This window comes from Bombus impatiens, unplaced genomic scaffold (assembly GCF_000188095.3).
Source record: "Bombus impatiens unplaced genomic scaffold, BIMP_2.2 scf_0203, whole genome shotgun sequence".
Lineage (NCBI taxonomy): Eukaryota > Metazoa > Arthropoda > Insecta > Hymenoptera > Apidae > Bombus > Bombus impatiens.
Window position 1 is genome coordinate 855447 of NT_176622.1, and position 25619 is coordinate 881065.

At 31.0% G+C, this 25619-nt stretch overlaps 7 protein-coding genes across 10 annotated transcripts; 4 read left to right on the forward strand and 3 right to left on the reverse strand.

Annotated features, from left to right (window-relative positions):
* The first annotated feature begins 287 nt into the window (after nt 1-287).
* LOC100749081 (proteasome subunit beta type-2) lies at nt 288-1557 on the forward strand. Its single transcript, XM_003487760.4, has 3 exons — nt 288-627; nt 843-1199; nt 1309-1557. The coding sequence occupies exons 1-3, from the start codon at nt 537-539 to the stop codon at nt 1482-1484; spliced, it is 624 nt and encodes a 207-aa protein (XP_003487808.1). The 5' UTR covers nt 288-536; the 3' UTR covers nt 1485-1557.
* A 452-nt stretch (nt 1558-2009) lies between these two features.
* On the reverse strand, nt 2010-4622 carry LOC100749200 (minor histocompatibility antigen H13). 2 transcript variants are annotated; one of them, XM_024366239.2, is made up of 6 exons: nt 4318-4622; nt 3656-3766; nt 3496-3599; nt 3245-3419; nt 2677-3170; nt 2010-2592 (listed from the first exon to the last, which is right to left on the reverse strand). In XM_024366239.2, exons 1-6 carry the CDS (start codon nt 4507-4509, stop codon nt 2514-2516), a joined length of 1155 nt encoding a protein of 384 aa, XP_024222007.1. In that variant the 5' UTR covers nt 4510-4622; the 3' UTR covers nt 2010-2513. The 2 variants fall into 2 exon arrangements, with proteins under 2 accessions (XP_024222007.1, XP_012238616.1); XM_012383193.3 differs by having other exon boundaries at nt 3496-3578; nt 4318-4620.
* A 318-nt stretch (nt 4623-4940) lies between these two features.
* On the forward strand, nt 4941-8751 carry LOC105680493 (zinc finger protein 83). The gene is made up of 3 exons (XM_012383189.3): nt 4941-5342; nt 5464-6417; nt 6484-8751. The coding sequence occupies exons 2-3, from the start codon at nt 5764-5766 to the stop codon at nt 8185-8187; spliced, it is 2358 nt and encodes a 785-aa protein (XP_012238612.1). The 5' UTR covers nt 4941-5342; nt 5464-5763; the 3' UTR covers nt 8188-8751.
* A 378-nt stretch (nt 8752-9129) lies between these two features.
* On the forward strand, nt 9130-12124 carry LOC100749517 (ADP-dependent glucokinase). The gene is made up of 5 exons (XM_003487763.4): nt 9130-9511; nt 9619-9906; nt 9992-10128; nt 10199-10647; nt 11152-12124. The coding sequence occupies exons 1-5, from the start codon at nt 9180-9182 to the stop codon at nt 11392-11394; spliced, it is 1449 nt and encodes a 482-aa protein (XP_003487811.2). The 5' UTR covers nt 9130-9179; the 3' UTR covers nt 11395-12124.
* Nucleotides 12125-12651: 527 nt separating this feature from the next.
* LOC100749874 (zinc finger matrin-type protein CG9776) lies at nt 12652-19733 on the reverse strand. 3 transcript variants are annotated; one of them, XM_012383134.3, is made up of 9 exons: nt 19549-19730; nt 18918-19231; nt 18713-18844; nt 18068-18233; nt 17810-17988; nt 17353-17733; nt 16862-16967; nt 15563-15681; nt 12652-15484 (listed from the first exon to the last, which is right to left on the reverse strand). In XM_012383134.3, exons 2-9 carry the CDS (start codon nt 19212-19214, stop codon nt 13184-13186), a joined length of 3681 nt encoding a protein of 1226 aa, XP_012238557.1. In that variant the 5' UTR covers nt 19215-19231; nt 19549-19730; the 3' UTR covers nt 12652-13183. The 3 variants fall into 3 exon arrangements, with proteins under 3 accessions (XP_012238557.1, XP_024222006.1, XP_012238556.1); XM_012383133.3 differs by having other exon boundaries at nt 13184-15484; nt 17810-17991; nt 19549-19733; XM_024366238.1 differs by lacking the exon at nt 19549-19730 and having other exon boundaries at nt 17810-17991; nt 18918-19214.
* Nucleotides 19734-19998: 265 nt separating this feature from the next.
* LOC100750109 lies at nt 19999-20794 on the forward strand. Its single transcript, XM_003487766.2, has 3 exons — nt 19999-20181; nt 20317-20503; nt 20590-20794. The coding sequence occupies exons 1-3, from the start codon at nt 20101-20103 to the stop codon at nt 20676-20678; spliced, it is 357 nt and encodes a 118-aa protein (XP_003487814.1). The 5' UTR covers nt 19999-20100; the 3' UTR covers nt 20679-20794.
* LOC105680487 (GATOR complex protein MIOS-B) lies at nt 20722-24807 on the reverse strand. Its single transcript, XM_012383136.3, has 15 exons — nt 24372-24807; nt 24082-24279; nt 23715-24014; nt 23405-23632; nt 23167-23328; nt 22909-23090; nt 22712-22845; nt 22531-22644; nt 22103-22466; nt 21889-22027; nt 21687-21825; nt 21409-21616; nt 21096-21307; nt 20938-21010; nt 20722-20868 (listed from the first exon to the last, which is right to left on the reverse strand). The coding sequence occupies exons 1-15, from the start codon at nt 24490-24492 to the stop codon at nt 20863-20865; spliced, it is 2580 nt and encodes an 859-aa protein (XP_012238559.1). The 5' UTR covers nt 24493-24807; the 3' UTR covers nt 20722-20862.
* Between the last annotated feature and the right edge of the window lie 812 nt (nt 24808-25619).

Sequence of the window (25619 nt, forward strand, 5' to 3'; positions counted from 1 at the left end):
TATATATATATATATATATATATATATATATATATATATATATATATATATATATATATATATATATATATATATATATATATATATATATATATATATATATATATATATATATATATATATATATATATATATATATATATATATATATATATATATATATATATATATATATATATATATATATATATATATATATATATATATATATATATATATAAGATCATAAATATTTTAAGAAGTTTGAAGTCATGAAGTAGGGATAGGTGAAAATAAAAATAAAATGTGAAACCAGGTAAAATCTAGTAAATCTAGATAACCATTAAGGATGACAGAATTCTTCTCAGCTAGCAGAAAAGAACCTGCTTGCGGTTACCAACTTATTTGTCATTGAACATATAAGACATTGATGACCGCCGCGTTACTTTACTTTAACAGTTGCGATCCTAACCTCATAGTTCGTGACAGGCAGATTTTGGTGTTGTTTAGTCGTGTTGCAATTGCGCTCAAGACAGTAGAAAGAATTATTCCTAAAAATGGAATGTTTAATCGGAATACAATTTAAAGATTTTGTTTTAGTTGCGGCTGATATGACTACAGCTCAATCTATTATGGTTATGAAAAACGGTAAGAAATTAAACGGTTGATTACAACCTAAAAAATACTTCCAGATAAATTATTTGTTTTATTATTAATTTTCTGTTACAAGTATTATTGAAGTATCAAATTTGTAATTCTGTATTTGTAATTTGAAGTATTGATACATATCTATTTATAATTATAAGATATTTACGTAGTAAATGCAAGTCACTTTATATATTTCGTTGATTCTGTTACTTCAGATGAAGAAAAAATTCACAAAATGTCTGATAAGCTTATTATGGCAGTATCTGGAGAATCTGGGGATACTACACAATTTTCAGAATATATAGGAAAAAATATACAGCTTTACAAAATGAGAAATGGCTATGAATTATCTCCAAAAGCAGCTGCCTCTTTCACCAGAAGAAACTTAGCAGATTATCTTAGAAGTAGAACACCATATTTTGTGAATTTATTAATGGCTGGCTATGATGTAAATAGTGGACCAGAATTGTACTTCATTGATTATCTAGCATCATGTGTTAAAGTGCCCTATGCAGCGCATGGCTATGGAGGCTTTTTCTCCCTTTCCATTTTAGATAGATATCACAAATATGGTAAGAAAGACTATTAAGATCAGATTTACATTAATGTTTATTTTGTATATGGTATTATTAATACAAATTTTTTATCAAAATATGCCGCATACACTATTCTATATTACAGATTCAACGGAAGAAGAAGCATACATACTATTGAAAAAATGTGTCAGGGAAATACACAAGCGATTAATAGTTAATCTTCCAAATTTTAAGGTACAAAAGGTATCTAAGGAAGGTATAAAAGAATTGGAACCTATCACAGCAAAGAACTTGGCTATTGAAGATGCTGATAAGGCATAAAGTATCTATTTTTATTCATACTATTTGTAATATTATTCGCAATTCAAAGAATAAATGTTTTAAAATGAGGTAATATCGCTAATCACTACTTTTTGAATAGAAAACCTATAGGCAATCACATAAAAAAGATAGAATGAATAAATGAAAAAAAATGTAGTTTTATTATGTTTTCGATGTTTACACATTTTTTTAACTAAACACGCTTTATAAAATCCATTTTTTAAATAAGTTTTATCAATTAAAATATTGTTATATTATAGAAAAATTGTATATATTTAACAAAATTAGAAATGGAAAAAGAAGTTACTAACAACAAATCAAAAAATTATTTCAATTTTTGTAATCATTTTGCGAATTGTGCATGTGAAAAATTGTATTATAATTTATAATTCATTTAAGTAATCCACACCTCTAATAAAATACAACATATGTTGTAGACTATAGATCTATTGGAATAGGAATTCAATCTAGTTATTCATAATATGGTAAAAGTCGTATTTTATACAGAAATAGAAAATTCCAACCTAATTCTCTATTCTAATTATTTCCTTCTTTCAGGTCCTCTGATCCAATAAAAACTAATTCACACTTGTAATATGCATATTAATATAAATTCTTATTTAAAATTTTGCTTACAAAGGAACTATTTATCTAAAAAAAATACTACTTTTTCTTTTGCTTTCACTCTTGAATGATTTATCTATAAATTATTGATATTAATCTTTCTATATATGTATATTGGCATTTATGAAAAAGGATATACATACGAAATGAGTTACGAATCATCAATTCAGTCGAATTTGAATGTATGAATGTCAACTAAATTTGAACCAAGCATAAAATTATATCTCACAATGTTTATGTAAGATATAATTACATATGTTGTTGATACTTTTAAATTTCATGATTGTACAGCTTGAGCATAAGAGAAACTATCATTTCTTTCCCTATAAACGATAAATTTGAAACGATAACAGCATAATGATAATGCTGACAGTTTTATTACATTGATCACCTTAAATACGAATATTATGTGTCCTTCTTCGTTTCTACTTGCGTTTGTGCAGTTTGTTCTGTTTGTTTTGGAATAACTGGATGATCTTCGTAACTGAAAAAGATTAGTAAATTATAATCTATTATTTAAAACAATTTCAAGTAGAAGCATATAAGTGAAACACTTATAGATACATACGAAAATAATGCTTTTAAGTCTCCCTTAGCCAATGCCAAAAGTACGGGAGTACCCAAACAAGCAGGTACTAGATATAGCAGAGCCGGTTGTGCGTGATTAAATAAATGCATAATCAGCATCGTCGCTAGTAATCCCATGAAATATGCGAAGAATGTTGAGTAGAAATACACATTTGTCTTTCTGCTTAAACTATTGTCGAACCGCAATAGAAGGGCAATGAAAATCCCTGGTAAAACAATGTCACCTAAACCCAGCATAGCAAAATTGCTGGCTGTAAGTCCTTTCTCTAATATATCTTGAGGGAACACTAATTTAATTGGTACTTCGAACGATCTCGCGACTGTTACCATTACATCTGTACCAAACACCCAAAATGCATCATAAAACAAGAGTCCGCAAAGCAAAATACATCCTGTTGGAACATTGTTCACATGTAGTAATTCAACTCCATTAATCGCAAACGCGATTCCAAATAAATTATTGGCAATCCAATGCTGTAAAATTTAAAAAAATTATTTTGACTTGAGGTACACTTGTACCAAAGAAAATTTTGTTTAATGTCTATTACCTTTTTTAAAAGATACCAAGTTCCAACAAGTGAACAGCATATTAGACAAACAATATCATGAAGATTAAATTTGTAATTAATAATATGTTCTGACTTATCACCTTCTCCTTTAGTGAATGATATATGATACTGAGTTTTTGGTATTGCAGCAGGTACCAATGATGAAATTAATGGACTGTAATCAAAATCATAATATGTAATTTCAAGAACGCTAACTACATATATTCCAATAAATCAGAAACTATGTATACCTCGTAAGGTGACACAAGGCTAAGATACCTAAGAAAAAAAAATAGGCAGCCAAAATTTGATTAACAAACTCCTTGGCAAATATCTGAAAAACATTGACATAACTCTAATGTGGAATAAATAACATTCTTATACAAGGATCATTCATTTAACACTTGTTACCTTATATAATACATATAGTCCAACTAATGTAATACTAGAAATGAAAGGAAATATTGCTGCTTCCTTGCGTGACATTGTGTCTGGTTGTTCTCCACTTTTTTTACATTGTTGCTATAAAAAATATAAAAGCACTACATGCTACAGAACATTAATAACAATTTTAAAATGCTACATCTTAATGCTAATTAATTTAAAAATTACAGTGGTATATGCCAACATTTTGAAAATTTGAATTTAGTCATATATTTCAACTTTTAAACAGTATAGACCCTCTAGTTTCATAATTAATTAAGCTATAAATTACAGTAGCAAAGTTATAATTAGGTTATAAGCACAACTTTATTCTGTGTTACGATTCTTCATGACTTGAGAAAGTATAATGAATTTTTTATAACAATAATTGAAAACTATTTTACAAAAAATAGCAGCAGTTAACTGATTTACATTACTATGATTTTCTGGTCTCCAATTAAATACTTTACAGTTATCAACCTGTAAACGCATTAAATATCATCCAATGATAATAAAAAAGATATTCTATGCAATATAAAATTATCATTTGAATATTATGAATTAATGAAAATTAAACAGTTAATTATTAGAAAGTTCGAAGAATTTGTCCGACATACGCGTATAAAACATATGTCAAACGCGTGGCTAACCTGCTGCTCCTTATGGTGTCTAACAGCTCGGTAACTACCAAAGAAGATAGGTAATATGGCCATAATTATCAAGCTTCCATAAGCAAGAACCATTCCCTCAGATGTCGATGATATTCTTCCAGTAATCGCCTCATTATTCTCTGTTATATTTTCACTCGCTTGAACAGCAATTTCGTTTACCTCGCTTGCCATCTTGGACTTATTAATTCGACTGTATGTGTAATGTGTAGTTGCAATTTGTGACACGACTTCAAAAAAAATCTTCGAAAAAATAATTCAAAGATGGATAAACTTCATATCATGTTACCATTAAACTCAGTAAGCTATTGAACAAATAAGAAAATTACATTTATATAATAAAGAAACTTACAACTTAAGTAATTAATTGATAATAATACAGCAAAATAGTTCGTTTTTATTTTTTTGTGATCTATTATGTATTTATATATGTAATGATAGATGATAATTATCAACCGAGTAAAAATTTTTTATATTTCTTATAGATTTTTTAATTCTTCAAGCGAAATGTTCAATTTGATTAGTAATGACAATATTATGATAGATTAATTGTGTTTTGTTTACGACAGAATATATGATTAAAAACCAACCTTTAGGTATTCTGACACGTGGACGAATAAACATTATCTCCAATACAGCCGTGCCTTCACTGATACCGTCAAGTCTTGGTTTAATGAAGCGATGAGAACTCGCTATGAAAATGACAAACAAGAGTTTACGATCGTGTAGTGAACATTAATTATTAAATGGACAAACAGAAAAACGTGTATTTTTCTCCGTCGTCACGTAAAAATAATACAATGTTAGCAGCTTCCAATAGAAAATGGACATAAAGTTCCATAATTTTAAAATGAATTGAATCTCATAAAGAATTATATAGGTTAAAAGTCTGTATCATTTTACACTTAAAAGAAAATGTAAATTTTGTTTGATTATATATTAACTTTATTCGCATGTACAAGAAGAAATTTGTTCTCCGTACGCAAATGATAATGAATTATTATGTGGTATGTTTTATATTTAATAAAGACTATAACTATTTCCTTTCTTTTCTGAGAAAGTACAGTACATATATGCATTTGTAATATTTTATTTTTAAAAGTATTACATTTTTTACTTTTTTAACAGATACCAATGAGTTAAGAAAGTGAACAATGGACACACTGAAAGCAAAAAATGTACCAAGGAAAACATTTAATTTGTCATTGGAAAGAATCAGTATTAAATCTCTAAAACATGAAATAAATATTTACCAAGAGGTACTTAACTTTTTACCTCTGAAGAAAGCATATATTTATAAGTTGTGATAAATTGTTTATAGATATTATTCCCGATAAATAGATCTTTTTCTTTTAAATAACAAGGTATAAAATCTCATAGTTCTTAAATCTCTCTGAAAGAATCATAAATTATTTGAAAATTGAAAACATGAATTCACTTTATAATACCACAGACAAAAAGTTGTATCATAGAGGACAAATTGATGTAATAGATATGCCAATACAATTAACTTGTAATTACAAGTATTTCCTTGTCTACGAGGATCAAGTATCCAGATTTGTTGTGTTGAAAGGTTTACATGGAAACACAGCAAATGAAGTAGCTGTAAAACTGTTAGACATACTGGCTATTATCGGAGCACCACAAGTCTTACAAAGCAGCAATGGACGCAAATTTGCTGAAGAAGTTGTGCAAGAGATACGTCTTTTGTGGAAAGATTTCATGATACTTCATGGAGAAATCACTGAGAACAGTGAGCAGAGTAGAGATTTTAAAACCTTACTTGAATGTTGGGTAGAAGAAAATCCAACGAAAACATGGTACGAAGCTTTGAAACATATACAAATTTTTCAAAATTCAACATTTCGTTGTGAAAATGGAAAAATTCCATATGATATATTATTTGGGAAAAATGTACATGAAGAATTCCAAAAACAAACTAATCTAATAAATTTAAGAGATAATGTATGGACAGAAGAAGAATGGATTAGCCTTTTATCCGACAAAGAAGATGAAGTTAAGGAAGAAGATATGCAGCAGCTTATAGATGAGCCTGCCTTTGCAAATAGAGATGTAGATAGCGTAAGTATATTATTAATAATATAGTTATTCATATATATGTTATTGATCATTATTTTAATTCGTTAGTTAAATGATTGTGAGAGTGAAGATTCTTGCAATGAAGTCAGGGGTGAATTTCAAAGAAGCACTCCTGGTTTTAATTTTGTGAATGTTAAGAGTGAACCTTTGAACATGCATACAGAAGATTCAATATTTGAGGATGAATTGGGAATAGATGACAAGGCATCAAATGCGGAGAATCAAATCAATTTAAAATGTAAAATCTGCAAGAAACAATACATGAAACCCGGCCACTTAAGAAATCATATGAGAACACATATAAAGGGGAAAAAGTTCGAATGTAAACTATGCAACAAAACGTTTCACGTTCTAAGTTTATATGAAAAACATATGAGACAATCTCATAGACAAAGTAAATTATCCAGTCTGACCAGAAGTAGAAGAAGTAAAGACTCTCAAGATGAAGCAACATTAGACACGAAAGCATCTAAATTAAGAAATTTCTCACAATTAAATGCCAATGAAACACAATCAAATGAAGCAAATGATTGTACAAAGACAACAAAGAGTTTAAGTCTCCTCAAGGAAAGGAAGAAAATTGCTGCAGACAATCGTCCAATGAAAATAAATGGAGATCCAACTTTGGAATGTTCATATTGTAATCAAAAGTTCAACTTTCCTAGTGTATTAAAAAGGCATATGCGATCTCACACGAACGAAAGACCCTACATTTGTTTAATTTGTAATAAGAGTTTTAAGCAATTGGGCCATCTTAGCCAACATTCATTAACGCATAAAGATTATCGGTCTTTCCATTGTGCGGTTTGCGGGGTGAAATTCGACTCTTTAGGTTCGCTGAAGATCCATGCTCAATCGCATAAAGGACATTACATTTCAAAAACTAGAGAGACTCTCCGTTTGTTCGAATGTGATAACTGTAAAAAGGTGTTTACCACCAAAAGCGTTTTGGAACGACACATACTTACTCATTCTCATGAACGTCAATTCCCATGCATCATTTGTGGGAAAAGATTCAAACAAGCGGGACACGTGAAATCTCATATGTTGGTACACACGGGAGAACGAAAATTTGAATGTTCTGTCTGCAAAAAGAGATTTAGCCTTTCGAATTCTTTAAAGAAACACATGTATGTTCACAATGGAGAAAAACCTTATCAATGCGATGTATGTGGTGCACGGTTTCTTGAAAAAAGAAATCTAAACGGGCATCTAATGACTCATACGAACGAGCGTCCGTTCCGCTGTAAAATTTGCGGAAAAAGATATACTTTAGCCGATACTTTGCGTCGGCATATAAGTGCTGCACATGAAGATGGACGCACTTATCAGTGCGAGATTTGTGCGAAGATGTTCAAGCAGCTCGCTCATCTGTCTGTTCATAAAAAGGTACACAACGACGAACGCCCATTTCAGTGTCATTTATGCGAGAAAAATTTTAAACATAAAAATGTGCTTAAATCTCACTTGGCCATCCATGCAAATGTAAGGCCATTTGAATGCGATGTATGCAAAGCTACGTTTGTAAGGAAAACAAATTTACAAACTCACATTGCATCAGCTCATATGAACGAAAGACCATACGTTTGTACTATTTGTGGAAAACGGTTCAAACAGATTAGTCACTTAAACGGTCATGTAGTAGTGCATAGCAATTTAATGCCTTATCAATGCGATTTCTGTGATCGACGATGTAATAGACTCGATAATCTAAAGAAACATATGCGTCTTCATACGAAAAATAAAGAGTAAACAGTGTAAAGTAATTGTTTTGTAAAAGATAGAATAGAATTGTTTCAATATGAAACTATCCAAACTGAATCTTACGTATATCGTTAGTAAAAAGAAGTTGACATTAGAAGCTTCCATTTTTAATCTATGATAACTCTACTTCTTTTTCATTAACTTCGAAAAAATTGTTTTTGTAATCATATATGTGATTGGTGTATACTTATAGACTTCAAATATTTTTATATCTCGTAAAGAGCTTCAAATGCTTAACAGCTTTATTCTTTTGAAAAAAAAGATTCCCCATGTCCTAAATAAATTAGGACTGGTACCAACAATCAGAGTTTCAAAAGAATACAACTACATATTTTAATGTATGCCCTCTGTATTTTTACTAATCAGTATCATAAGTTCTTTTTTTACTTTTTCTATCATATTGCAATCTAAAAATTATAATTGTACAAATATAGAAGATGAATTTCTAAATCAAGATCAAATTTTTAAAATTTACATATGTATGTATTCTAAGAAGTTCTATGTTCAATGAGATCAATTGTGTTGTTTTTTTAAATAAATATTATTTAAAAACATATATAGGAAGTACTTTTATTCTACGAAGAGCATTTGTATACTTCGAGTAGATCAATATGTTGCCCTATAAGTTTATTCATCTCTTATTCCAAAAAAATTATTGTGTGGCCCTTGAAATATTGTAACTTTGTTGTATAAAATTTCTTCATACAATAATAAATAAGGTAAATATTTATGTGATCCCTTTTAGCTGAGTTACCATGCATATAATATAGTCAAACTGGTATAATGCAACATACATTTTAAAATTTCTCTTTAAAAAGTAAAGAATTGTTTTAAATTGATATAGCATGGTTATTTATTATGGTCAGTTTTTTGTCATTATTAATCATAATCTAACAAAATTATGTATCAATTCTGCATTGATTAGATTTTTAAAGAGCCCAGTGATTACAGCGCTTAGTTCATTGTTATTGGAACTCAAAATGGGGTACAACAGGGGATTAAAATTTGGTACAGCGTTCACTGTACTAATAGTTCTAGTCGCAATTTATTATAGAAATTCAGAAAACATTCTTCAGAAACGTTTGCAAACTTTGATCCATGGCTTGGAAAGACTTGAAAATAAACACGTGATGTCATCACGACCAAAAGTTGCGATAGGTTATGGCGTGTGTACCGACGTATACGTCAATGCTAAAGATTTACTTAACTATTCCGATGAAGTCGGACAACCACAACATTTTGATGAAATCAACACAGAGCTAGAACTTTTAAAAAGCTTCGCTTATTATTTTCGCCATGGAGCTGCTGCAGAGTAAGTCTTACTTTTGCCATGTCACCTTTAATCGAATTTTTGTATTTCTCATTGAGAAATACATTTTTCCTATTTCACATTTTATTAACATTTCATTTTTGTATCAGGAGATATATGGCAAATAGAACACTATTTGACAATCTTGTTGCCAAAGCTCGTTCATATCCATCTTCATATTCTACCATTGGTGGTAACGCAGCAATTATGGCCTTAAGATTTGCAAGAGAAGGGTGTGATGTTACACTTGCTGCAAAACTGACTAGATCCTTGCATCAAATGATACCACAGGTTATTAATATTGTAGGGGGTGAAGTGAAAAGGGATGACATTCATTTAGTAATTGAATACAAGCATGGAGATATTTGGGGTCCATATTCCAGTGCTAGAGCTAATAGGTATAATATTTAAAAAGCTTCAGAAAATATTGTAGACATATATAATTGTAATAGATCCTTCTAAATCACTATAACTATTTTTTAGGTACATAGTTCACAATGATGCCAATAATCCAAAAATTAGTTCTCTTGATGCATTTGATAAACTACTGTTAACATACGAGCCTAACTTACTTGTTATCAGTGGTCTACAAATGATGGATAATTATCCATTTCCTAATGGTAATTGAAACACTATTCTTAGTTGTATAAGTTTTGTGATCTGTTTAGAAAAACGTTTATTGAAATGCAGGTGATAGACAGAAACTTTTACGTAAAGTAAAGAAACAAATGACGGATCGATCTGCATCGACTAAGATTCATTTTGAAATGGCCTCGTTTGCGGAAGATAAATTACTTTTTGAGCTTTGCGACTCGATTATTCCATTTGCCGATAGTTTAGGGATGAATGAGCAAGAAATAGCCAACTTGCATAACGCGATGTATTACGGAAATATTTCATTAGTGGCAAATTCAACGCCACGTATAGCGACAGTCTTAGATCAAATGCGAACGTTATTCAAATTGATACGTATGAAAAGTAAGACTATTGAGCATTCTCGAGAATTAACTAGAATTCATGTACACACGTTAGCCTATCAAGCTATATTTACTGTAAAAGACTCTATATGGAAAAATACGATGGCTGCAGCAGCCAAAGCATCACTAACAGCTCATAGACACGTATGCGCGACGAGCCATGTAAGTAAATATGATTATATTTTGTTAATTATAAGCTTATAATTATATGAATATATGGGTGAGTCAGCTAAATGGAATGATCTAAATATCTCCTTTACTTACTATTGTGTGAAAAATCTGTTTAGGACAAAATTGCACTGTTTCAAGGGGAACATATATTAATGGACAGACATTTTTAATGTCATTATTTTATAAGATTACAAAATGTAGTTTATCGTGACAAACTTATAACGTCGAAAGATATGAAGGAGAGAATTGCAGCTGTAGGTGTATCCATAACATTGGATGAAATAGAAACTATGTATGAAAAACTAATTAGAAAATTTGAATTATGCATTGCAGCAAACGACCACCATATCGAGCATAGTATTAGTCATTTGTGCCCTTTGAAATAGTGTAACTTCGTTCTGAGAAGATTTTTCATACAATAGTAAAGATATTTAGATGATACCTTTTAGTTGACCTACTCTGTATATGTATATATATGAACTTATGAAATTTTAGGTCGATATTAGTAAAGCTGCGTTGATTTTAGACGATAGCTTTTCGACGTCTATCGTTGATGGCACCCGGATAGCACTAGATATTGAGAAACCAGTATCCTGTTGGGACGAAACATTAAAAATAGAAAGCAAAGATGTTATTATTCAAGTTTGTGTGGCACCAGTATTAGTTTGCACCGAAGCAGCGCAAACTGCTGGCGGCGGAGATAATATTTCAAGCGCGGGCCTTGTACTACAGATTTAATGTACTGTTTGTACTTTTCAAGATAGTTGAGCAATATTGAATTTTCGTACTACTTTACTACGATACTCACAAAGTCAAATTAGATTTTAGTGCACAGCAGCTTTGGAAACTTAGATTATAATTCATTCCATGGGCTATCATTCCAATATATACAACACGTTCGTTGTTGTTTTCTGATATGCAGATGTTGTTCATAGGTTAAAGAACAGCAATCTTTTGATATTTTATTCCGTGTTGTACTTATGTATGTTAAAAATTACAGGGCTTAAAAATAGTATTAAATAATATGGTAATGATTTGAGTTATTCAAGTATCTAACTTTAGATACTGATTTTCACATATAAAAAGTATATAAGCATTTTATCTCCTTATACATAATAAAAAACGCGTTTGAAACTATGCATAATATCGAATGACATTTTTAAAAGAGAACAAAGTATAATAAATATTATAAAAATTAAATGTCATTTTATTTCATGCATGGGACGTTTCAACACTAGCTTTAAAATTGGAGTTAATTAATTATTGCTCTAATTTGCGTGCCCTGTACATACAGTTTGAAGTTTGTTACCGTTCGTTCCATTGTAATGTAGTAAAAATATCGTTGAGTCTCAAAATAATTATTAAGTAATTAAGTGACATTTGAGAAATTACAATATGGCAATACTATATAGCACCATTAGGCATGTTATTTATGCCCAATATACTTAATGAATTTTTAAATTCATTTTCTCGAAAACAAAATGTCATATGAAAAAAATTTATTGTATATTTTCGACTTATTCTTTTATGCAAAATCACCCTGTACATGGTTGTATCATCGATTACGGGACACGCTGTATAATTTATGTTATGTGCCATGCAATACCTGTATTTCTTATTTAGCATTACCTGGCATTACCGACGAAAACAAGGCATTGAATTATATTGTATTGTATGGAAGGTTGTGCGCTTCAGGATGAAGTTATGTGATATAGCATTTAAAAAACCCTATAAAATAATTTTCAAATGAAAAAACAAAATTTCATGAAAAAGAATAAACAAAGCATAGTTGAATAATGCAACGAAAAATGCGTCCATTTTTCTTTGAATCCCTTAGTTTTATAACATCACGTCTCGTTTCATGTAATTTCGTTATTTATTAATGGAATATTATTCATAAATCAAATGTACATTTTGAATTTGTTTTCCAAACAGTGTTTATGCTGTTCTTACAAGTATTCAAATGTGTTCTGGAAAAGTAAATAGGCTGATTACTTATATCTCTAAAGAAGTGTTTTTAATACTCTTATACACATATGGAAATTTAAGTATTGACACGTGCCTAAGGTGTATATATATATACGCCTTAAGTAAAAGTAATTATATGACACTGTAACGTTTAGCTTAACTGTTTAGTTTTTTTTAGCAAACTCATAAAAACCTGGAGATATCTTTTTCAATCAGAATTAAATGAAAACAGTATAGTTAATAAAAAATAGTAAATCTTTCACAAGTTCATTTCACTCAGTTATTTCGCTAAGGCAACGCTTTAGTATCAACCAATTCGCCATTAGCACATGAGAAAGAAACATTTACTATTTCTTACTTAAAATACTAGTTTACATAATTACATAATATTCGATGTTAACATACATAACATATAAATTTTAAGTCAAGAAATTACAATACAAATAACAATTGTTTCAAAGTAGAAGGGATAGACAGTCAACGTGACTTAGAGTTTAACGCTAGATCCTTATCAAAAAAAACATTCGAACCAGAAAACATTGTGAGTTTATAAAAAGTTTTATAGGATTGTATCTCCTTCGTCAATGCCTAACATCTTCAAATCATCTGGTCCAGGTTGAGTATCTACTTCTGTCTCCGCTTGAGTAATTTCAGGTGGTGGTTGATCCATATATTCTGGCCCATACCCAACACACCCTAACATACTATACATAGACGAATACATAATGTTACTTTCTTGTTGACTTTGTTGTTTCGTTTCTGTTTCCTCTTTTGGAAAGATGATATTTAGAGCCTCTTGCAAATCATCAGGCAGAGGTATGCTTGGATCAGTTCGTTTTTCAGTGGGTTCCGGGATGTCGGAAATATCTTGTGTAGTATTCTCAACAGTTGGTAGTGGAGGTGGTGGTGGATTTTGATGATTTTGAACGAAAGGAGGTACAGTGGGCATTTGTGGCGGTGGATTTGCCATGAAAGGAGGATGACTTTGCACCGGTGGCCGTACTGGTTGATGAGGCGGAAATCGTGGTTGACTCTGAACGAACGGTGGTGGAGTTGTCATAAATGGCGGTGGAGGTCGATTCGTAGGGAATTGCGGTCTACTTTGCACCGTTGCCTGTTGCTGTTGCTGCTGTTGCTGCTGCGACGTAGTCGAAAAAGGTGGTGGTGGTCTATTCAGAGGAGGAGGAGGATGTGGAGGCAGAGGTAATTTCGATATACTGTGCGTTTGTTTTTGCTGCTCTATTATTGGTTCCTCTATTACTGTTTCCTCAGATTGATCTTCAATCTCCATATCGACCACCTGCTGTGTAGGTTTCGTTTCATTCAATACCGGAGGTGGTGGAGCTACCAATATTTTCATCGGTTGACTTTTGTTGGTTTGAGGAGGTAGAGTGCTTGTACTATTAGCTGTGGTAGTAATGCTACTATTATTGTTACTGCTGCTGGTAGTGTTATTATTATTATTACCCAGATTTATTGGAGTTGCAAGCTTGGTGATATGTACAACACCAGGTGGGTTTATGATCTCATTGGGAACTTTCGGTGTATCTTCGAATTTACTCTGCTGATAGGGAAGAGGAGTAATATCTTTCTCAGGCAACTTTGGTTCTTCAGCTTTCTTCTTAAATAGCGGTAATCTACCAATGAATGGTAATTTTCCTTTCGATACCTGAGGCGTTGACTTTTTAGTCTGTATACTACCCTTCTTAGATTTAGACGCGGATTCGTTTGTTTTCTTCTCGAATTTGGACTCGTCGTTAGATGAATTATCGTCTCTTCTGTCCTTACCATATTTATCGTAACCTCTTTTTGGGCTGTCGCGCCAACTTCTTTCACGTCGAGGAGATTCATTACTATCTCGTTTTCTTCGATCATCGTAATAGTCCCTATCTCGATCTCTATCCCTGTCCCTGTCCCTATCACGGTCTCTATCCCTATCTCTGTCACGATCACGATCTCTGTCTCGCCCGCGCCTTCTTTCGTACCTGCTGCTATAACGATCGTATTTATCCTCCCGTCTGTCATACTTTCTATCCCGATCGTCTTTGTATCTATCGCTTTCTCGTTGTCTCTCATCCTCTTTCTCTACAGATTTATTTTCAGGCGGTTTTACGGTCATATTGACTTGCTGTTTTGTCCAGAATCCCATATGTGGTTTAGGCATTTCTTCTGGTTTGGGTAATTCGATTGGTTTGTTGGCTATGGGTTGCGGTTTTTCCTCTTCCTTCTTTATCCAGAAGGGTTTAGGAGGTTCTTTTGGTCCCCAAGCTTCTAAATTCTCCGGCTTTGATTTGTTCGAAAAAGAAGCCTGTTCTTGTTCTTCCTCCTCTTCTTCAATTACTTTTTCTTGGCTCAGCCTTCGATTACTAATAGACTTCATTTCTTCTTCCTGCTTCGCTTTTAATTTGTCTCTGATTGAATTCAACAACTGTCTTTCATCAGTTTCGACAGGTTGAGGTTCTGGAGTCAGTGATTGATTCAAGTGTTGCGCCATTTTTGACCAGTGTCCTTTCAATTTTATCCGATGATAATCTATCTCTTCATTCAGAATGGCTTGCGTCGACGCTTTCATTTTATTTCGCATAGCAACACGAATGCTCTTGGACATATCCTGATCGGAATCTGTGTCCGAATTTTCTGATTCACTGGAACTGTCGCTACCACTGCTTCTGTTTCTTCGCTTCTTAGATTTCTTCTTACTCTTCTTCGACTTCTTTGATTTCTTTGATTTTGGTGGTGGGTCGTCGTCTTTGTGCTTCTGCAATTCCATTTGGATCTGTTTGTGTTTCTCCTCTGAGAATGCTTTCTCACGATCTGCCATCCAATCGGTTTCCCAATGTGGATTTTGCTCGACAAAACGCTAAATAAAGATGTTAACTAATTAATTTTATATTGCCCCTTTTTTTGAAATACAAAATTTAGAAAATAAAGAACATACAGAATAATTTTCTGAATGCTGTTTAGATTTCAGGTGCAAACTTGCACAATGGAGATCCCCGATCCAGGAATCGCAAAGCTTGCAGTACCATGCCGTTGCAGCGCTGAAGAACTGTAAACCTATAAGCAAATATTTTAACACTTAGCATTACTTAAGCTTTGAAAATGGTAAACAATTTAAGTTCATAAAGAATGACCTTATATTCTGCCACGACACATTCATGTCACTGAAAACAAAAACAATATATATTAAAAGATGCTCAATAAATGGTTGATAACATTAAATATTCTTCCGTAGTCTTCCACGTTGAATTCTAGAAGAAAAAAAGGATGGGAAGAAATCATATTTTATTCATACAAATATACCACAAAGATATTACAAGTAAAATGAAAATAAGAAATTACATAAAGCAACATAACATAGAATTTTTACACGTACTGCAACTACCTCATGTATTTTTTTGACCTTTTTTCTTAACTTTTACTAATTATATAAAAGCTAAAAATTAATAATTGTTTTAACTTCTATATATATCTCAAAAAAATTAATCGGCATTTACAGTACGTTTCACAAAAATATTTCGATTTATAATATATATCATAAACCTATTTAATAATATAATATATATGCTAAATAAAATAAGTGACACGAGCGAATATCACAATTTACACATTTTCATATAACTATATACGTTATTTGTATTTATACACGCACCAGCATTATGATAACATTGATTCATATTAATATATATTTCACATTGATAAGATCTTCCTTTGTTCATTCTTGACTGTAAATAGACCTATATATGATGAATCGACGAACAGTACACTTGCGAGGAATAATTTTAAATGGTTCGATTATAGAAGCTGAAATATCTGAAATCGCCCGAAAGTGTGCTCCTCGAGTCCATTTAAAATCCAGTGCATCTTTATGGTGTTTACATCATTGCTACAAAATTTGCTGCTAAAATTGTGATGTGTAAAAGACACTTCACGGAAAAAATAAAAATTATTCCGCGTACAAATTTATAAAACGATTCATTTCCACAACGGACATCTCTGATGTATATTATTTTGAATAATTTGGAGAAAGGAAAAAGCAAGAAATGTTTGAAGCCTAATTATCTTTCTTTTCGCGTACATAATACGACTATGTAAGTCGATAATACGTATGTTAATGCAAGCAAATTTTTTAGCAAATCATAGTCGTAGATCTCTTCAATACATACCGGACACAGTGTCTGTGCACAAGCTACGGAATTGTATGCTATTAGTAATTATCCACTGAAATGAACCATACCTTTAATAGGTGTTCTTTTCGTTGGCAGTCCAGGATAATAGGGCACTTCCTTTTCCGTTCCCTCTCCATTCCGCTCATGCCACGGCATGTCAACTATCTTGCGTTCCTGTTGCAGGGAATTAGATGTTAATGAGAATGTTTCCTACAATACTATACAAATATTCGGTGGTACTTCTTAATGAGACATTGTTATGATACATCAATCAGACTATGTACCAAGTACCTGCAGGTTGACTGTTACTGTAATATATCATCCTTATACAAATATAGTTCAAATTAGAAATACATAGTTTTAATCGAATCCATTTGTTCTCTCACAATGTAAATCAATTATCAGTTAGATTTTTCTGCATCCTGTTCTAATGATTATAAAAGTTATTTATGAAAACGATCTTCAGTTAGAAATTTCTACATTCAGTTATTGAAAGTACCTATACCAGAGCTGAATGAGTTTCACTAAGACACTATTATTAGAATAATAGGCAACTTACTAAGCAAGCTTCTTTGTGCTCATTGCTATGCAGATGATTCAAATATTCCTTTGCCGTTTTAGGAAATATATCGCAGACTTTACACCAATGCATTTCTGGGTCATAATGTACAAAATTGTACATAGGTTTAGAATCTTCGGGAGACCTTCGTTCTTTCATGTCCCTTTCAATTTTGGATTCCTTGTCGGAGTCGGATGCCGATGATCGGTCGGGCGACAATGATTTTCCTTTCGGAAAGTCTTCTTTGGGACTTCTTGAACATTTGCTAATTTCTAATTTAAACTTGCTTTTCAGATCATCAACAGTAGCTTTATCTCCTATAATTCCGGTAAGCATATCGATTACATTATGTATCGATTTCATTTTATTTTGTATCTCAATCTGCAAATTAAGAATTAACATACAATGAAAAGCTGTTGAAATATATTGTTGATCATTTTATGTAATAATTGCGTACCTGCAATTTCTGATTCTCTTTTATAATACGATTATTCTCTCTTCCACCTTCTTTACCAATTTCATCGCACTGTTGTCGCAGAATCTCCAATTCGCGTTGTAATGTAGTAGATTTCTTAACGTATTCTTCACGTTGTTTAGCCAGAGTTGCTTTTTGCTGTTTTACCTCAGCTGCAATTGCTGCTGGGCATAGAACATAAAAATGTATTAAAATAATATCAGCTAATAAATTTAAATCAAAATAAAATAAAAGACTCACCTTCCTTCTTGGCATCTTCCGGTCTTGCCAAGGATGACACTAATGCAGAGGAACCACTATCCACTGGTCTTGACGATTCTTGCTGGGATGTTAATGAGGGAGGTGGTGGTGGTTGTTGATTGTTATAAGCTACCTGATTCCCTTGCCAATTTGGTGGTGGATAATCCTAACAAAATAAATATACATTTGATGTCAAATACTCAAACAATGCTTCTATCAAACCTTACCTTTATTTGTCCATACTCAAATCAGAACTTTGGATAATACACGGAAGATTCTTGAAGACAAATCATCTGGTCAATAATACTGGTTTCCAATGTCGATGCCAATAAAATAAACAACGCGAACGTTATACTTACGAGGGGATTCACAATACTTCGCGATACAAAAGAACGTAATGTTCATCCGCCAAAAAATGGACAGTACTACCAAATATTATTAAAAACATTTCGGTAGTTTGTGTAATAATTTCATAATTACTTCTACAAACTCATACAATACAATCAAACCTATGAATAGGTAATGTTCCAAAAGTATTGAAATTTAATTATATTGCCTTAAACGCAATATAATTTTAATTATTACGATATCAGCTAATCATTATACATACTCCTTTGAACTAATGTACTCTTTCAAAAAACTTACACTGCGATAACCAGTGGGTTGCTGGTAGCTGTAGTCATAGCCTTGTCCATAGTTGTAATTGTAATTATTGTAGCCTTGGTTATAAGCTGGCAAAGGTGGTGGTGGTTGACTGGTGTTTGGAGGTGGTGGTGCCTGAAAAATAAATATATATTATTTATTTCCTTCTTTTATATTCTTTCCTTTTTCCTAGACATATTTGATTTACCTGGTATTGATTGTGAACTGCTGGAACATAACCACCAGGATTAGCTGGATTAGGAGTAGAAGATTGAGACTGAGATGCAGCTTGCTGTTTCCATTCTTGTTGTGAACGACTAGAGTCTTTCCTTCTTCTATCTCTGGAACTGGAACGTGATCTTCTATCTCTGGAACGAGATCTTCGATATCTGCTTCTTCTTGGAGATGGAGATCGATCATATTTCCTTGATCTTCTTCTATGAGATGAGTCTTCTGAGTCTGCACTAGGGCTTCTTGGCCCTTTACGTCTCGATTCCTGCTCCATTTCTTTATAACCTCAATCTGTAAAAAGCATATCATACCTATATAATCAATATATCAGGTTATGTTATAAGATCTTTTTATTTGCCAATATATGACGAAAAATATGTAGATCATACAATCATGCATGATCTAATTCTAAGAATCATGATAATGTTAAACGTTTGGTAAATTTCGATGCTTTCAATTCATTATAAAATTTAATTCTGGAATTCCATACTCCATACGCATTAGTAAAGGAAAGAAATCATTTTAAATGTCGCATTGCAGCCATTGTTATCCTCGATAAAACATCGACGATATTTCTCGATGTGTTACACGTTATTAGAGATATTTACCTTTCTCAATAGTTTATTTGCAACTTTAGTACCCTATTCTCGATAAGTACTAGCGCAAAATAATGAAAATAATATGGTTTGATCCTTTCAAGAATCATTCGCAGAACACGACATAACGTAGAACCAAAAACGAATGGAAGAAGCCGCACTGATTATAGGTGCAGCACATAGAAGCAAAAAAACCTTAGATGGTAGAACTCAAAATGCTACGTAGCCACTTATATATGTCCAATAAATATACTGACCAACTCTTTACAAGAATTCACTACACTGTAGTGATTAAATTTAATACGGAGATATATTTAATATATAAATATAGTTCATTATAATGTCTTGAATGTTTTAATAATTGGCCAGAAAATAAGAATTTAAATTCTATCATTTTATTCACCAATTCATAGCTTATGTTAGATCTAGTATTTTAGATCTAAAAGTTGATTGTCCGAAAACACCATATTTAAATCATTGTCATGTCACTATAGTGCTTCGACGTATAGTGTATAATTTTCAAAACAGTTTTTAGAAGTAGAGGTATTATTAACAAAGAAAAAAATGATAAAAAAGCGTATTGAAGGTCGTCAATTGGCACAAAATGTTGGAGAACAAGTAATTATACTTGGCACTATTGGAAAAGTAAGATTTATTTGATATTAATGTAGGAATATACATAAATACCATTACTTGATGTCAATAGTTGTTACTGACTTATAGTATTTATTCCGTTAGAATTAGTTATATTAATTTATTGAAGTATTTTATAATTTCTAGAAAGGTTCAAACGGTAAAAATATAGAATTAAAAACAACTGATGGTGTACAAGTTAATGTAACCTTACCAGTACCAATTGATAACGATGCTGAAGGTTATATAGAAATACATGGCACTTTACAATCCGCATCTACAATGAACTGCAGTAATTATATAGTATTCCCACTTAGTATGACAGAGAATTTTGGTAAATTTCGATCTTATTTTATATACGTATATATCGTAAGGTGTATAAAAATAAGGAAAATATTAATTATAGATTATTAATTATAGATGTCGATCGATATAAACAACTCATGGTTATCTTGAATGTATTAGGACCAGGAAAATGGAAAATGTCTGAAGATGAAACAGGGTTTTAAATTTATAATTGTATAACCTATAAAAATGTTTAAAAACTTTTTATAAGAATACGATTATTTTAATATATATGTCGAAGTGTAAATTATTCTTTTATAATAAATTTAAATAGTATCTTGTTCACAGGACTCATTATCCTTCATTTATAACATTCATGTCGTTCCAAGAAATGTACAAAATGAAATCCTAAAACTTTAATGAGCATCATCAGTATTATTTAAAACTTTTAGAATCTTAGATTTCTATTTATGTTATACCCACTGCTATTTTACATGATGCATCTAAAGAGAAGCATCTACATGTACATGAGGTTACTGGACATTCTGAATGTTGCCTGTTTAAATAAGACAATAAATTACTTAAAAGAGAAAATATATGAATTAGAGGAAATTAATACGTATGATCTTAAAATATATTACCGAAACCAATGTGTAATATGATCAGCATGACCACCATGTCTACATGTTTGACACCATGTAAACCAATTACTAAATTCTGTCAATTTATTATCACATTCTTCGCTTCTACTAACACTGGATGTTGTCATTTGCAATCCACTTACTGTGCCCATATGCATTAAGCATATTGCGCATCGCGGTAATGGTTTTCTACAATTTGGACACGAAGACATCTACAAAAAAGTAAGAAGACATTATTTTATAAATATAAAATATTATTCTACTTGAAACTTTAATTATTGCTCTATCAAATATTCAAATAGGGACATATTACCTTCAGTTTATTGGGTGTACTTCCTAATCTGCCAAAAGGTCCTCTTGCTCTACTTAAACCTTGCATAAAGGCTGATATACTTTTACCACAAAAATTACAAGAAACATATATTTGTTGCGGAGGCTTTTCATTCGTTGAAGACCTCATCGCGATATCAAAGTGAGCCCTTTGGGTCCACATTTTCCAAGCATTCAAAAGATTTCTATAACTTTATTGCAATTTTTGAAGTTATATTTATTTCCCATAATCTTTTAAATAAATATTGTTTATTGTAGTACCTTGTAATCCAAACTTGGACTTGATTTTCTTGAAGTAATGTTGGTGTAAATGCTCTAATAGCTATTAAACTACAACTTTGAACATCACCAGTAATTTCTAAGTACCGATTTAATAATTGTATACCTTCTAAACTAGTACCTAAGACGCAATACATAATAAGTAAATATTATAATTAGCATGTGTTTATTAAATTATGCAAACCTGTCAAAAGAAAACCCGCTAAATTTCCTTCATCAGTTAACTTTTGAGTTAATTTTTTTAAATATTCGCTTAACTTATTATCCGATAAAAACATAAGTGCAAAGGCTACTCTGTCTTCAACTGCCATACCGTTTTCATTCTAAAAATATTTATTTTTCTCATTTCATATATGAATATTATGTTTCATAAGGAACAAAGATCAATGTGTACTTACAAGAACATTTTCATAAGAATCGTCTGCTGTTAGAAAAGCAAAAGTTGCTCTCAAATAAGGGTCTGAAAGTTGAGATCTACATTTTAAACATGATTCTCTCCACATACTATTCCGGTCTTCGGAAAATCCTGATAAAGCCATAGCAACGATATTTAAATTTGTAGACATCGACATTTTAGTAGCTCCTCGATTTAAAATTTCGATAGCTTGCCGTAAACACAAATTAAAAACTGCAATTGCTGCTGCTCTTGGATATGCTCCTTCTCTTTCTAATCTTTCTAAGAATAAGTTATCATAAAGGGTATTGGTATCTTTATCAAATCTCCAACCACATAAAAGCAATCCTTTATCTCTGTCTGCAGATCTATTATGTAAATATTAAATTATGTTACAAAGCTTTAGTATGATACATTGCATGTATTTTATACCTGTAAATTTTTGCGGTATGGTTAGATCCTATATCCGACCAAGGACGATGAATTAGTTCCGACTTTAAGGAACCATTGGTAGATCCTTGTTGGCCATCTAGTTTTAAAACTGTTCTATGTAACATTAATAGATATTATTTTGTGAATTTTCAGATATATGATTAGAAAATCATTAATTTACCTGACACCTGGATGTTTATTATCTGCAGATGGTATAGTGCCATCCTCTACTAAATAGCGACTTAAGTACAACCACTGCCATAAGTTTTTCAGAGTTTCATTTTCAGCCAATTCTCCATTCTGCGCCAGCTCTGGCTACAGATATATATATTAAAGATGTTATATAAAAAATATAAATTGTAAATTTCCTTAACTTACAAGTAAGCCATATTCTGAAGCAGCACGTGTTTTAGTTAAGATAGAAATATCGTTCAGGGCTTTGTAAATATTATCATTACTGCATATATATTTAAATGATTTTGAAGCATGATTCCAGGCAAGATGAGATCGTGTTGACCAGTTTACTGTAATTCTTTCACAAACTGTATAATCTGTAAGTCCTTTAAAAGGATAAAATAAAATCAGAAACACTTTATTCTATAATTTGTATAAGTTCATAATATAATATTGTCAAACCTTGTTGAGATATTGCCAATAATCTGTTCACGTGTGTTGGATGCCATGAAAAACTTACAGGACTATACCAAGGTGGTGCAACTGTTCTTTCTAATGCTCCAGGTTCTGTATCTTCTCCTCCTCCAATTCCACAATGTTGAATGTCATACAAATGCAGTGTCGCTTTATTAAAGATGATATCAATGCTTATTAATACAATTTATGATTAAATTAAGAGAAAATTAAATTGATACTTTACCTGAGTCTTTTTGTAAAGCACCCAAAAGATTGTGCCTAGTTGGGCACCATAATACTTTCGTAATTTGTCTAGTTTGTGATAATGTTAAAACAGGTTTTTCAAAGCATCTTGTATCCCAAATTGTTATCTGATTATCAACACTTGAAAGTAAATGATAATTATTATGCGGATTTACTGATACATTATAAACAGCTTTAGTGGCTGTTGTGTTGACCACTTTTGCAGAATCTAATATAAAATAATATAATGTATATATGGCAAATTACATTACGTATAAAAAATATGCAATGACACTGTTTTATTATAATACCTCTGAAATCAATGATTTTTAATTGTTTGTTATTAGTGCCAACTACCATACATTTTTGTTCATGTTTGAACCAAGCAATAGAATGTATAGTTTCTGAAACACCAACTTCTGCAATAGGTCTCATAGAATCTGTCTGCACTGTATTGTGGTGATGCATTCTTTCAGAGGTTTGCAAACCTTTATTTATATCCCATAATAAAATGGAATGATCTTTACTATGTTTATCTAAACCAGACACAATTAAATTTGTGTCTATAGGATTCCAAGCAACCGTATTGCATTGTCTTGCATGTTTTGGGACTATAATAATTTGTAAATGTAATAAAATATAAATGTGTAATAGATTTTATTTATCGAAATAATTTACCTAGTTCCTTTCCACTAAGACCTTGGGAATCAAAAATTGTTGGACCAAAAGTAGTTAAAACAACTTTTCCATTTGCTTGTCCAACAGCTAATAGAATATCTGGTTCTAATTGTGGATATATATCAATACATTTGACATAATGATGATTCGTATTTGTTGCAAGTAAATGAGCAACTGTACAATCAGAAATCTTTGTATCTATAACGAAAATATAAGATATGGAATAACATTCTATTTCTATTAAACTATGTATAGAATACAATTATATTTTATAAGAGACATTTACTCACATAATTGTCTATTATTGTCTTTTACTTGTATTACTTCATACAAACAGATTTCTGTACCCCATGTAATAAATTTATTGGCATGAACTGGAGACCACTGTATATCAAGTTTAATACTACTCATTTTGTAGTAGTTTTATGAAATTTTGTCAACAAAAATAAAATACATTACTCTAACTGTTTGCTTAAAATAATAAAAAAAGGATGATGCGTTTTGCAGCTATGCATTATGATCCTATTTTCTGATCTTAAAAAATGTTCCTTAACCTCGAACATATTTTTTTAACAAACATTTTCATTTAAATCTGACACTTCAATATTCATTTTTTCGACTGTTTTACGAATGATTCATGGTAACTTTGGGTGTTAATAGTAAATTGCAGTGACAACAAAAAATTTCTATACGTTTATACTTCTGATTGGATATTTGTGAAATTTGTCCAATACTTATACTTCCATATAACGGGTACTCAAAAAGTACAGATGACTATAATCATAATTTGTTACAAAAATTACTCGATATTTAATCAAATATTATTTGATAGTTAAAATTTTATTGTAATTTGACGATCACTAAATTATTAAGAAATAAAAATTGAGGGCTATTTTTGTTACATTATTTTATATTCATATTTATTTATTTAGCTTTGTGCAGAGAAAATAATGTATGTAACATTGCACTCACATTACATATATATGTACTTACTTCATACAATTTGATTAATTTACTAATTAGTAATACATTTTCATTATCTTAAGACGCATGATGTATGTGTATGTGTGTGTGTACAAATCATATACAACATTGTTCTTCTAATTTGCACAAAATAGATTCTATCAAAAGCTATAGACATATAGTTAAATTATAGTGATGATAATACATGATAATTACATAAAGAATGATTTAATTTATGATAAAGCAGTAATTTTATATTTATATGCATAACATACTTTTATGAATAATTATAATATGTAATATATCTCCTATACAGACATTCATGAGATGAAATTTTTTTTAATTTATACACACTGGTAAGCTATATTAAAAAACTTTATTATATTATTAATTTCAATTTCTTAGTAGTGAACACTTAAAAAGGCACAATTAATTTCAATAGTACAAAAATATCAAAAGGAAAGTGCAGAAAAAATATTACTTATCCTCTAAAATGTTATTTAATAAATATGTTTCAAATCATAACCATTTTGTAAAGTTCCAGTACTTAATAGTACCTACATACGTGTGTGTGT

Bases quoted from the DNA above. Each gene is read 5' to 3' on its own strand.
- LOC100749200 (XM_024366239.2), bottom strand. From the start codon at position 4,509: ATGGCAAGCGAGGTAAACGAAATTGCTGTTCAAGCGAGTGAAAATATA. The intron at 3,767-4,317 runs GTTAGCCACGCG...TATTTTTTATAG, and splicing joins GACACCATAAGGAGCAGCAG to CAACAATGTAAAAAAAGTGG. The intron at 2,593-2,676 runs GTATGTATCTAT...AATCTTTTTCAG, and splicing joins GACTTAAAAGCATTATTTTC to TTACGAAGATCATCCAGTTA.
- LOC100749874 (XM_024366238.1), bottom strand. From the start codon at position 19,214: ATGGAGCAGGAATCGAGACGTAAAGGGCCAAGAAGCCCTAGTGCAGAC. The intron at 18,845-18,917 runs GTAAATCAAATA...TTTATTTTTCAG, and splicing joins CAGTTCACAATCAATACCAG to GCACCACCACCTCCAAACAC. The intron at 18,234-18,712 runs GTAAGTTTTTTG...TTATTTTGTTAG, and splicing joins AACCCACTGGTTATCGCAGT to GATTATCCACCACCAAATTG.
- LOC105680487 (XM_012383136.3), bottom strand. From the start codon at position 24,492: ATGAGTAGTATTAAACTTGATATACAGTGGTCTCCAGTTCATGCCAAT. The intron at 23,091-23,166 runs GTTTGACAATAT...ATCCTTTTAAAG, and splicing joins ATTGGCAATATCTCAACAAG to GACTTACAGATTATACAGTT. The intron at 22,645-22,711 runs GTAAATTAATGA...AATGTTACATAG, and splicing joins AATAAACATCCAGGTGTCAG to AACAGTTTTAAAACTAGATG.
- LOC100750109 (XM_003487766.2), top strand. From the start codon at position 20,101: ATGATAAAAAAGCGTATTGAAGGTCGTCAATTGGCACAAAATGTTGGA. The intron at 20,182-20,316 runs GTAAGATTTATT...TATAATTTCTAG, and splicing joins TACTTGGCACTATTGGAAAA to AAAGGTTCAAACGGTAAAAA. The intron at 20,504-20,589 runs GTAAATTTCGAT...TATTAATTATAG, and splicing joins TAGTATGACAGAGAATTTTG to ATGTCGATCGATATAAACAA.
- LOC100749517 (XM_003487763.4), top strand. From the start codon at position 9,180: ATGGGGTACAACAGGGGATTAAAATTTGGTACAGCGTTCACTGTACTA. The intron at 9,907-9,991 runs GTATAATATTTA...ACTATTTTTTAG, and splicing joins TCCAGTGCTAGAGCTAATAG to GTACATAGTTCACAATGATG. The intron at 10,129-10,198 runs GTAATTGAAACA...ATTGAAATGCAG, and splicing joins TAATTATCCATTTCCTAATG to GTGATAGACAGAAACTTTTA.
- LOC100749081 (XM_003487760.4), top strand. From the start codon at position 537: ATGGAATGTTTAATCGGAATACAATTTAAAGATTTTGTTTTAGTTGCG. The intron at 628-842 runs GTAAGAAATTAA...CTGTTACTTCAG, and splicing joins TATTATGGTTATGAAAAACG to ATGAAGAAAAAATTCACAAA. The intron at 1,200-1,308 runs GTAAGAAAGACT...TCTATATTACAG, and splicing joins AGATAGATATCACAAATATG to ATTCAACGGAAGAAGAAGCA.
- LOC105680493 (XM_012383189.3), top strand. From the start codon at position 5,764: ATGAATTCACTTTATAATACCACAGACAAAAAGTTGTATCATAGAGGA. The intron at 6,418-6,483 runs GTAAGTATATTA...TTAATTCGTTAG, and splicing joins CAAATAGAGATGTAGATAGC to TTAAATGATTGTGAGAGTGA.